A 12,795-nucleotide genomic window follows, 5' to 3' on the forward strand; every position below is an offset into this window, starting at 1 on the left:
GAGAACATGGGCTCTGCCTGCTCCAACCCAAACCTGGAAACACAACTCGTATTTCACAGCAGTTTAAAAGATTGAAGGTGATGCTGGCCTTCATAAGGTGTAAAGAGGCTGTCACACACCATCTGAAGTGACTCAGCTGAATTGTCTGAAAATTTGGAATGGATGAAAAAGAAAAACCTGTGAGAACACTACACGCTGTTAGACGCTGAGTGAGCCTTTTATTGCCCTCAAGCTTATGCCCTTTCATCAGGGTTTTAGCGCTATATTTAAAGAGGATTATTTTCATGCCTGGTTTCTACTGTCTTCAGCTTCATCTTTTTCTGCTCTCCAATGCCTCCATTTCATTTTCCTTCTAAACCATTCCCTACCATTTTCTCCCTTGCACATTGCGTGACTCATTCAGGACCCATCTGAATGTTAAACAGCAAAATGAAGTTAGTTTTCCAAAGTGCTTTCAGATCTGCAGGTAATAACTGCTTCTGCAAACCAGACAGTACAGTTATTTATAAACTCAACAGAAATTCAAGGGATCCCATTTGAGCTGAATATAAATTTACGTAACCATTGTACTGGCAGAATGAAGAATGTGCAAACCTCATATTTACTTGTACTGAGAATAAACAAAAACACCACTCCAACCCCCCCAATAATAGAAACCACCGGCTGCTTCTGAAAAGTATTTTGGAACAGCAGCTGGTCACCAAAGTAGCCAAGTTGTTACCAGCAAAACACAGAGCACCCTGGAAGTTTATTGTAAAATCAGGTTTTGTTTCTGCTCTTCAGGTGGGACTTTCCATCAAAGACATTACATTACTTTAAATTGCATTTTTTAAACACAGCACTGGAAAGAAATTGGTTTTACTGGTATGTGATACTGTTAACTTGGCCTTTTGTCTTAATCTAACCCAGCTGCTTTAGATGCCACTTTTAATGGTTTAGATCCTGGTACTCAGCATAAGGAGTTCCCCTGTGTAGTAGGATGGCATTTTTTGGCTAAGGCATGTTAAAAATAGATCTCACATGGAAGACACTTTCCTGTACGTGGCACGTGGCATTCATTCCACAGAGTTGCCTCCCAAAACAAACAAAATCATCCTTTCTAGGACTTACAGTTCCAGGGCTGAACTGGAAGCTGGTGAGCAGCAAGATCTGGGCCAGCAGCACAGCAAAGGACAGGTTGGCGTGGATGTGGTAGCGCTGGTTGCGGATGGTGCTGACAGACCTGGCAGGAGACAGGAACACGTGAATGAAGCAGTGTTCCAAGAGGCACGGACATATCTATGCTTTATCAGCAAGCATTTAAATTGGCTTTTGGTTTTGGTGGGGTTACCACGGTGTCTTTTGAGCTCTCCTTCCACCAGGATGGGGTGGCACCTGATGAAAGGCAGCAGAAAGATTGATTTGCACATGAGCAAGCTGATGACTAGTGACAGAATATTAACACAGGGAATTGGTTCCAATTCTGACTTACACCAATATAACTTCTGAGCACAGGAACTATATCTCCATACACAGATGGGCCATGCCTATCTTGACAGGGACCTGACCTTGGTTGCAACACCATTTGAACATATCTCTCTTGGCTTTTCAAAAACCACCTGGAAATCTGACAAGAACAGGCTTTCCTGGAAGTCTTCTCACCTCGTGTTTCTGTTCTCATCCAGAAATAGGAAACAGAAAACAAAAACATTGATTTGAACATCTCAGGCCTTTTGTCTAATTCTGTTCTCTTTAAAAAACAAACAGCCCTGGTGGTAACAGGTTTCCTATTCCAATCCACACTGCCTGCTGCACTGCTCCACACGAAGAGGATGAAGAGGGAGATGACCAGAAGTATCAAGATCCCAAAAAGTAACTCAAGGATGCACTGCCTGGTGCCAATGGCTCTCTAATGAGGAGTTCCCTGTATCACAAACTGGAATGGTGCTACCCAGGAGGGGAGCAGGGCTCACTGCCCTCCCGGGAAGGGGCTGCCCCTGCCAGGACATGGAGTAGCAAAGAACTTGCCAGATTCTTCTCCACTTATGTCACAGTCATCTAACACCACATTGCAAAATTTCACTTCAGCTGCTTAATGAGACCCTGCTCTCCAGTGAAAAGATAATAAAATTATTTTTAATTGGCAGTTGGAAGGATGCTGTCTGTAGGTGGGGTGCTTAACCCTGTGACAGTCAGCTGGCTACAAGCTCTCTTCCAAGTCTTCTGTTTCTCTCCAGTTTCCCGAGGAGTTTTCAGCCCTGCTGCAGCAACACCTCTTCTTTTTTGCTCCTTTTTCCTTTCTAAACACTCCAAGATCCAATTTTGCACTCAGACTAAAATGGAGCAGATCATTCCCCTTAGCCTAAACATGCCAACAGCACGGTGCCAGATAGGCAGATGTTGGACTTATTTAGAGTGGATTTTGCCACACATTATTGCTCTTAATCCAAGTATGACCAACACAGACCTTGGAACTTGGAAATAATACGGGGTCTGGAAAAAAAACAAGCATTGCAATCAGTTTACTGAGATGTAGCAAGTCCTTTTCCCTAGAAACTGGCCTCTTAACAGGGTGTCCAAAATACATGCTCAGGCACAGAAAACAAAAACTGAACTCTTAAGTGGGAACAATATGGTTTAGTGTGTGAAAGGAGAGAAGAATCCCACTCCTTTCTGTACTCCTGAAGTGCTGCACAACCTTGGACAAGTTGCTTCACCCTTAGCCAGGTTTTCTATTTTTTATTTAGACACAAACCTTTATGAAAGCTTTTTTTTCAGAAATGTTTGTATCAAACCCAGCTGGGCCTCAAACATTTGTCACTGCTGGAACATAAACAGGAATAAAGGCCCTGAGTGCCCTGGGGCAGAAACCTTCCCAGCACAGAGAGCCCTCACAGGGGCTGCCCTATACTGGGCAGGAGATCCAGAGGTTTTTAACCACAAGCCATGGAGTGAATTTCACACTGCTTACAGTGTCCTTCATCCCACTAAAGCAACACTTTGGAAGACCAGCCTAATGGAGAACAACAAGATACTTGAATATAAACGTGGGTTGTATGAGGTAATTGTGTACAAGTTGTGTGAAACTAAAGTCAGGCAGCTAATGCTGACTGAGATTTCCTTACTGGGCATTCCTTTATAAACACTGTGCCTGACAGACAGGACAGTGGAAAGGCAGAAAGTGCTCTCTGCATACTCCAAGCAATCTGAAGATGCAGGGGGGGACAGAGGGGGTGATCCTGCAGTCCCTGTTCACATTGTACTGGTTTGAGCTCCAGACCAAGACCTCCTACAAGCCTCTTTGCAAGATGCCTCAACTACAGCAAAGCACAGACAGTTTAAAAAAAAAAAAAAATTAAATCTCTCATGGGATGGAAATACCTTGCTATGTAAAGATCATCCCATTTCAGAAAATGAAGGTAATTTAGAAATAACCAGCCAACTGTTACAAATACATGTGCAGAATCTAATTAAGGAAGGTTGTAGAATTAATAGCCTTTGTTTTATCCTGAGCACCTGAAGGGATCCTTCCTTGGAATTCACTGCTTGCCTTTCGGCGTGATGGCCGCTCAGCAGATATTAAGTTAAAATTACTCACGACAATACCGCGAATGTGACCAGCGTGATCGCCAGGCAGAAGATGGACAGGGCGCAGCCAATGTAAGTGATGGAGGAGAGGGCCACCTGGTGTTCTCTTGTTAGCTGTGCAGGAAGGAAAAAAATCGAGAAAAGAGCTATTCATTGATGTCTCCCACGGCAGAGCCAGGGTCGGGCCCCGGCACCCCGTGCGCTCCTCCAGCCGATGCTCCCGGCCAGGGCAATGCGGAGCCAGCTCCAGACTCGGTCACGCAGCCGGGGCACCCGTGGCATTTAGGGCCGTCTCGTGTGTCCCGCATTGCCGCAGGACGAGCCGGTTCCAGAACGAGCCCGGCCCGGAGCGGTGCCGGGCTGCAGATGCGGCGCGGCCGGGGCGGCTGGCGGGGCCCGGGGGGCGCTCCGGGGGCACTCAGAGCCCTGGGCGAACCCCGGAGCGCTCAGAGCCCTGGGCGAACCCCGGAGCGCTCAGAGCCCTGGGCGAACACCCTCACATCCCTGGGCGAACACCCTCACATCCCTGGGCGAACACCCTCACAGCCCTGGGCGAACCCCGGAGCGCTCAGAGCCCTGTGCGAACACCCTCACAGCTCTGTGTGAACACCCTCACAGCCCTGAGTGAACACCGGAGCGCTCAGAGCCCTGTGCGAACCCCGGAGCACTCAGAGCCCTGTGCGAACACCCTCACAGCTCTGTGTGAACACCCTCACAGCCCTGAGTGAACACCGGAGCGCTCAGAGCCCTGGGCGAACCCCGGAGCGCTCAGAGCCCTGGGCGAACCCCGGAGCGCTCAGAGCCCTGGGCGAACACCCTCACATCCCTGTGTGAACACCCTCACAGCCCTGTGTGAACACCCTCACATCCCTGTGTGAACACCCTCACAGCCCTGTGTGAACACCCTCACAGCCCTGTGTGAACACCCTCACATCCCTGGGTGAACACCCTCACAGCCCTGGGTGAACACCCTCACAGCCCTGTGTGAACACCCTCACATCCCTGGGTGAACACCCTCACAGCCCTGTGTGAACACCCTCACAGTCCTGAGCAAACACCCTCACATCCCTGTGTGAACACCCTCACAGCTCTGTGTGAACACCCTCACAGCCCTGGGTGAACACCCTCACAGCCCTGGGTGAACACCCTCACAGCTCTGTGTGAACACCCTCACATCCCTGTGTGAACACCCTCACATCCCTGTGTGAACACCCTCACAGCTCTGTGCGAACACCCTCACATCCCTGTGTGAACACCCTCACAGCCCTGTGTGAACACCCTCACATCCCTGTGTGAACACCCTCACAGCCCTGTGTGAACACCCTCACAGCCCTGTGTGAACACCCTCACATCCCTGGGTGAACACCCTCACAGCCCTGGGTGAACACCCTCACAGCCCTGTGTGAACACCCTCACATCCCTGGGTGAACACCCTCACAGCCCTGTGTGAACACCCTCACAGTCCTGAGCAAACACCCTCACATCCCTGTGTGAACACCCTCACAGCTCTGTGTGAACACCCTCACAGCCCTGGGTGAACACCCTCACAGCCCTGGGTGAACACCCTCACAGCTCTGTGTGAACACCCTCACATCCCTGGGTGAACACCCTCACAGCCCTGTGTGAACACCCTCACATCCCTGTGTGAACACCCTCACATCCCTGAGTGAACACCCTCACATCCCTGGGTGAACACCCTCACATCCCTGAGGACTGACAAACCCCGATGAGCCATAAATCACAGGCCGTTCATAGCCCGCTTGTATTGTTTAATGTATCGTGTTTTCCGTGCTTGCTGAAGGAGCTGGGCTGGCACCTACAGAATGGAAAACCCCAGAAAAGACCCAGCATGCGCAGTAGGAGGGCAAATCTTGTCTTAGCCCCTGTGTCTATCTACAGGCGTCTTTTGTAGTGGTAATTCAATTTTTATGAACGTTTAAACTGTAACTCCACAGTGCTCTCCACCAAGATCTGTGTTAAACCTGGACAGAACCAACGCAAGAGGGACAGTGTGGTTTGGCCATTCATCTTAAATTAATCGGAGTCTGTTTTAATTTTCCATGCAAGTTCTCATAAAAGAATGACAAAAAAGCCACACCCAGCAAAGGGAGCCAGGCAGTATTAACATATAATAAGTAGAACAGAGCTAGGCAGGAAAAAGTTTTCTCATCCTAGAAGAATTTTCAAACATTTTTCCGGACTTGCTTTTGGATAGATTTGACATTTTCATAAACTGAACATAATCTGGGGGGGAAAAAATTAGTCAATCAAAAAGTTTTAATTTTGATGCTTGAAATACTGTTTTATTTCAATCTCTATTCACTATAAATTAAATTCTAAGCTGAAAACTCATTCAAAATATTTATTTATTATAAAAAAATACTAAAAGGAGCAATATCTTTTCCAAATTTTTTTACAGCAACTTTATCTAATAAAAACTAATCCTTTCTCATATGTTTGGGATTTTCTATTATTTTACACACACACAATAAAATTTCCCACCCAAATAAAGTATTTCATTAGAGATTATCAAACTGAAGCAGTTCCACCAATAAACTCCCCACTAAAATTCCTTTTGAAGGAGAGAAATAATGTGCCCTGTGGTTATGAGAAAACATAAATACAGGCAAAAAGATGTGGTGTGTGTGTAGATTTTTATCGTAATTATCTGCCAACTGTACCAGCTCACGTATGGGGAGTTTTACAGCAGAACTTGTGACTTGCTCAGCAGTCTGAGAGCCATTAAGGGATGCAGCAGCAGTGAAAGACAACTGTTGCTATGGTGTTACAGTTCCTAGGAAATATGATGCAGCTCTTGAGTATTTTTTCTTTTTCAGTCAAAGACACATTTCTTTTCCCTGACTGGACAGCATCAATTACAGAAACAAAAGAGTTCTGTGTACTGGAACAGCTTAAAAGCTCCAGATAATTCCTACAAAAGAGATCCTATCATCCCTCATCCCCCAAAGAAGCCAAGCACAGGCATTCTTCACAGGATATTCCTGAAATAGGAATAATCTGTGCGGTAAATGGAGCAGTTTAGAAGTGATTTCCTCATCAGGTACATTCATGTCCCAAATGCCTGAACCTTATTTCCTGATTTCTCCAACAGACATCCTTTTCTCTGGCTACAGGTGACTCACAGTTCTACAGGAGGAGGGGAGCAGAGGAAGCTTTTCAGATTTAAAGTCTCTCTAAAATCAGTATTTCGAAGCAGTTCAAGGCTTTCTTTCACTCCTTTCACTCCCAGAGTCCTTCAGCCAGAAAATGTTCCCTGGAGAGTTTCCCTGCTCAGTGAAAATTTAGATTTACAGTGGTCTATGAAGGGGTTTGCCTTGGCAGAGCTCTCAAAGGGGTGGTGGTGTCTTACTGGAACATACAAATACAGGAAATAGCAAGGACCAAACCAGGGGAAATGGGCAAAAATCACAGAATCACAGAATGGCCTGGGTGGGAAGGGACCTTAATCACGCACTGCCAGCCCGGCCATGGGCAGGGACACCTCCCACTGTCCCAGGCCGCTCCAAGCCCCAGTGTCCAGCCTGGCCTTGGGCACTGCCAGGGATCCAGGGGCAGCCCCAGCTGCTCTGGGCACCCTGTGCCAGGGCCTGCCCACCCTCCCAGGGAACAATTCCTTCCCAGTGTCTCATCTAAACCTCCCCTCTTTCAACTTGAAGCAGTTCCCCCTTGTCCTGTCACTACACGCTCTTGTAAAGTTTCTCTCCACCTGGTAGGCTCCCTTCAGGTGCTGGAAGGCCACAATTAGGTCAGCCTGAAGTCTTCTCTTTTCCAGGCTGAACAAATCCAGTTCTTTCCTTGTGGGAAAGGTGCTCCATCCCTCTAAAAATCAAACTCCTTGGTTTTTTCCCATAGTAATCCAAAAGAAGATGGTGATCACACAAATATTTTTTTTCTCTCTAATTTCTTTGATGTCATGCTTCTAGGAAAGTCTCTCTCTGGGTTTTAATTCAGTCTTTCTCCACAAACCCCTGCAGGGCAAGACGTGAGTCAAGCTCTCACAAGTGGAGCCTCTATTACTTAAAAATGAAAAAGGGAAAAAAAATTTCTTAACAACAAAATGTGGAAGATTCACTGAAACCTGAAATAACCTACACAGGTCCCTGCATCTGTGAGATGGAAATTGCTCTTGCTCTGGTGAACACAACCAAAATCTGATGATGCTTTAAGAATGATGCTCCTAAATCAATACTCACATCAGTGTGGTAACAGGTATTTCAAAAGCAGCACCACTGCAGTTCACCTTCTCATCTCGCCTTGAGTGAGGGGCAAAGTCTGTGGGCAGCTCTGAACCGTCTTAAAATTGTAATTAAGGACTCAGTGGAGCCGGCAGTAGCTGTTCTCAAAGGGAGCAGTTGGGCTGGAGGGTGCAGGAGAGGGTGAAACCAGCTCCTTCCTATGGGTGATGGGAATTGCAGGAGAAAGAAGGAAAAGCATGAAAAGGAGGCTTGGAATGATTCCCAGGGTGTGCAGCCCCACGTTAGGGCTATGGAGAAGGAGGGAAAAGAACCTGCACTTAAACCTCTCGCACCCCATCTGTCACAATACATCTGGGTGTGGTGTGTTCTCATTTTGAGGGATAAAAAGGAGCAATTTGTTGGAAGCACCTGGGTTGTCAAAGCACTGGGCCTCACGAATTAAGAAACAATTTCAATAAATTCCAATGCTCTGATAAGGGCTGGTTTCACCTTACCTCAGCTTGTCTTTTTGAAAGTTTACAGACTTCCTGCATGATGTGGAATATAAAATAGTAATTTGGGATGTTCTTGTAGTCAGCACAAAAGCTCTAATCAAGCTGTAATGCTATTATTAAAGAAAATAGCATTAAAAAGTACCAAATGAAACATTGAGCAATCTGTGAAGTAGTCCCATGAGCCTGATTCTCACACTTGTCCCAATCCACATTAAATTATTCTTTTCTTCTAAGATGTTTTGCTTCCTTGGATTTCCATGGTCATTCTTTTACCCTGCAGCGAGCTGAAAAGCCAGGAAACGAGCTCATGCAGCCATGAGCGTGAGCAATCACCAACACGGAGAGACAGATGTTTCTCAGTTTCAGCTTTGACAAAGTAAAATCAAAAATTCCTGCCTCATATAAAACCCCCACATTTTAGCTTAGGCTGTAACACCCTTCATCTTGAGTGCTGCTAAAAGCCTGGACAAAGAACGGGTGGTTTCAGTAGTCCCACCCCTCTGTGGCACTACAGCCCATCGTCCTGCCCTGGTTCTCCCTCATAAAAGAAGTTACTACATTGCTCTACACTTTTATTTTGGAAGCTCACAGGCAAGCAGATGGCCTGAGAAATGATCCTGGAAAGAGACCAGTTCAGACTCCAAATATGTATTTTTCATTTATAATGTTGTTCATAGCAAAAAAAAAAAAAAAAAGAAAGAAAAGAAACATGAAAGAGTGATATCTAACCTCTCTGTTTAAAAATAACTGCACGGAGGATGAAAGTATGTTATTATAATGGGATGGCACTTTTCATCTCTGGAGTAGCTGGGAAGGGTCAGTTCAGGCTGAAAGACTTATTCAATAGGCTCTACAAGAAAAACTGTGTGTAGAAGAGAAAACCTCCTTATTATTGGGAAGTTAATGAGTGACCACATGCAGGAGCACAGCAGCCACTGGGCAGCTCAGAGCACCTGCCTGGGCCACACAGGGCTCTCTGTTCAGTGCTCCCTTCTCCCGTGGGACATTTGCCCTCCTGCCCCTTTTTGAAATTATTCTCCTCTCAGGCTGTTGACTGCACCTTTTCTGCTGGGCAAAGAGTGCACTTTTGGCTTTCTCCAAAGGAAGGGACTTTTTGGGGAAGTTCTAACCTAGAATTTTCTTCTTCACATACCATGAAACATCCCTTTATTTCTGCCTTTAGAGGTCACACAAGAGACACAGGGCTGAGAGCAAATACTTAAACCAAGGTTTGTCATAGCTGATCCTGAAAGGGCTGGTCCCTAAACCAAATTACAACTTCACCATTTAGACACCAAAAGCAGTAATTTCTCTGTCTAAAATACTTTTGAAATCTCCTTTCTGAAAAACAATTCATCTGCCAGAAAAAGGCAACGTCTTGAACCAAAAAAGATTTTACAGCCTTAAAAAACGAGTCCTGCAGTCTGAGGGTGATATCAGACCTCTCACTTGTATTTCAGTCTTACTCACTGGTAGAACCTGGAATATGATATTTTTCATGTGCTTATATAGACGATACAATTCATGAAACCAAAGTTATTTGTTCACTGCTGGAAATGCCACGACAATTGCATTTTGCCCTAAGTCCAAACATAAGAGTGAGATAGATTTCAGTGTCCCCTTTGGTCAGCTCTCCATCTCAGAGAAACCTTCCCACCATGGAGTTCCTTGCAGTGACAGATGGTTTTCCCCCTGTTTATTGATCTGACAGATCTGCTCAGGGCTGCCCAGCACTGAAATCCACCTCAAATTGCCCTCTGCAAAGGCTGAACATCCTCTTTGAGACATTTCTTGAGGAGAAGGAGGGGTGAGCAATTAAGGCTCAGCCAAATCTATCGAAGCTGCACCTTTAAAATGTAATCTGAATCCAATTAAGAAAAGGATGAATAATTAACTTTGGCAGCCTGAGTGTCCCAGAGACGTTAAAACGCTGGCCTTGGCTGATGAAGCTAGTGTCCAGAAAGGCTGCTGAAATTCAATTTCAGTCCAGAGAGGCCTTTATTTATAAATTAAATAATAATAACAATACAAATCTCTGTTTTCCTTCAGCCTGCCAAGCACTTTGTTAGGTACATAACATTCCTCTTTTTTTTTTAATTGACCTCTGTGATGAGTTCAGGAGGCTCAATCTACTCCCTGAGACCATAGGAATGATTTTGGTGGGGCCATGCTTAGTGGCACTGTACAATCACCACTCACAGAAAAGTCTAATTTGATGCACCAACTCCTTTTCTCAAGCCACAATGTATCAGATACTGTGAATTTAAAGAAAAAAGGGCCTCTTAGAGTCACGCTTCACAATGCAATCATCTTTATCAGCCATTTCCAGCAGAACTGGTTTGAATTTCCATTCTCTATTAACTTCACAGCTCCTAGCAATATGCAATAAAGTGCTGCAGGGGGGGCTTTTCAGGATTAAAGGCGCATTTTCCTCCAGCCAGCCCAGCCTGGTGTTGCTTATTTAAAACTTTTCACCATGACATGAAAAATACAGAATTTTCCAAATATGTCTGCCAAGACATTAATTAGTACTTTAAAATGCCCAAATAATTTTTCAAAGTAGTTCTGGGCAACATGTCATCAAACAGTAGGGATTCTGCTCATTACAAATCTCACACAGCAAGTTCTTAGTTCAAATGAAGCTTGAAGGGAGCATGGCAGGGAGGAAGGACTCAAGTTGTGAAGTGGGATCAGATTATAATAAAGTTTGGGAGCCAGAAAAGCCAATATTTTCAAGTTCTTCTTAAATCAGTTAGTGCAACACAGAGCAGTGGGGTTTTTCTGCCTTCATTTCAAGTGTAAGACTTGCAGTGTCTCGGGAAATGTTAAATGCTGTATTTACAGCAGATTATCCCCTGTGAAACTCAAGGAGCTGCTTTTGCCCGTACACCTCAGACTGGTACATCTGTTCTCTACCTTCTGTTCCAGCCCGAGCAGGCTCATCCTGCTCTCCAATTAACAGCCAAAATTAAGTCCATCGGAGAGCCCTCCAGGAATGATCAAACCCACCAGGGGTCCAGCAGGCTCTGAGAAACAGAGAAATGCAGGTCGCTTGCCAGACTCTGAGATTTTTCAGAGCAGTTGAGGATAATTAAATACCCAGCTCCCAGCAAAATTCAATAAAAATTAGTGTGTCCAGCTCCATTTTCCCAGGCTTGGGCTTTGATTCCAAAAGGCCCACTTGGATTCAGGGCTGGGACTAAGTGAGGCGGCTGGGACTAAGTGAGGCTTGTGCCACAGCCCAGGGTACTCCCAAGCCTCTCCTACACCACCCTTTGGGGAGAAAGAGAACAGAAAGGCCACTGCAGGAGACAGCCCAGGCTCAAAGTACAGAATGGCTACATTTAAAGAGAAAAATGATGGATAAAGGTGCCCTATTTATAACATTTTTGTACTGCATGGGGAAATCCTTTAGTCAGCAAGAAGAACTGGCTGCCAAGTGGTTCAGTGCTTTCATTTCCACCATGGAAAGGAAGTCTCTGTTATTTTGTTAAGTATTCTGATTAAAACAGAGACTGCTCTATCATGTTCCTCAAACAAAAGCGTTCTTTTGACAATTATAGCACTCTTAAATATTTGTGCTTTTCCAAAATAAAAAGTCATTTTTTGTTCTCCTCCGCTGAGCGAAATCCAGTAACTGCCAAACAATTCTCCAAGGAATTTGAGGGTTTTAGTATCCTGCAGCACTAGTCCAACTTTTTCCATGTAATTCTGTGGGATTAAGGACAACCAGAAAGTCTCCTATTTCCTCTCATCAAAACCAACAGAGCTGTACTGGCATAGAAGTGGAATAGCAAAAGAATGAACAATGGCTCTGAGTTAAAAGTTGAGACTAGTGCTCAATTTTCAGGAAAGATGAGCACGGGTGTAGTAAGGACAAAAGAAATATGAGGCACAATCCCACTGCGAACACATCAGGGAGATGTGCTCCTCCACAGGGACAGAAACCCCTGCAATAAAATGGAGGGGGAAGTGGAGAGAGTGAGAACGAGCAGAGAAAGTTTGCAGAGCAATGCTAGAATCAACACAGGCTGATTTATCTTTGTTCGTCTGAGGGCTGAGGGCTGTCTGAACTGTCTGTAGAGATCTTTTCAGTTAAAGAGACTAACAATGGCAATAAACAAGGACCCAAAAAACTGCAATGCCTGCCCAATTTTTAAATATGCAGCACAAAAGAAAAATCACTGGACTAAGGCATCATTCTTTTTATGTTCCCAGCAACGAAAAGCACGCTGAGAAAAGTAATTATATTAAAATTACAAAACAGCAGAAATCGGAGAGTGCCACATTATTTCCATTTCATTGTCCTATTAGAGTATGTAGCTGGCTGAAAATTTTAAGAAAAAAGCTTATGATTTCAGACTGCTATTTTATTGTACCAGAAGTGCAGTGCTTGATTAATAACTGCAATATTAGATTTAGGAAACAATGCTCCAAACTGATAAATTACACACCTGTCCCCCATATTTTTAAAGCATTTTGCAATACTAGGGCTTTTTCAAAACAGCCTTTATAAA

General features: G+C 45.0%; 1 protein-coding gene across 1 annotated transcript in view; it reads right to left on the reverse strand.

The window, feature by feature from the left end:
• ADGRD1 (adhesion G protein-coupled receptor D1) overlaps positions 1 to 12,795 on the reverse strand; it is a gene marked incomplete at both ends in the record, with an annotated part of 134,989 nt that overhangs the window by 37,715 nt on the left and 84,479 nt on the right. Inside the window, 2 exons of the mRNA XM_082293662.1 lie at positions 1,111 to 1,222; positions 3,578 to 3,681. Of these exons, the coding sequence (XP_082149788.1) occupies positions 1,111 to 1,222; positions 3,578 to 3,681 (216 nt within the window). The remainder of the gene's footprint in view (positions 1 to 1,110; positions 1,223 to 3,577; positions 3,682 to 12,795) is intronic.

Source organism: Coloeus monedula (genome assembly GCF_965178545.1).
Source record: "Coloeus monedula genome assembly, chromosome: 18".
Taxonomy (NCBI): Eukaryota; Metazoa; Chordata; class Aves; order Passeriformes; family Corvidae; genus Coloeus; species Coloeus monedula.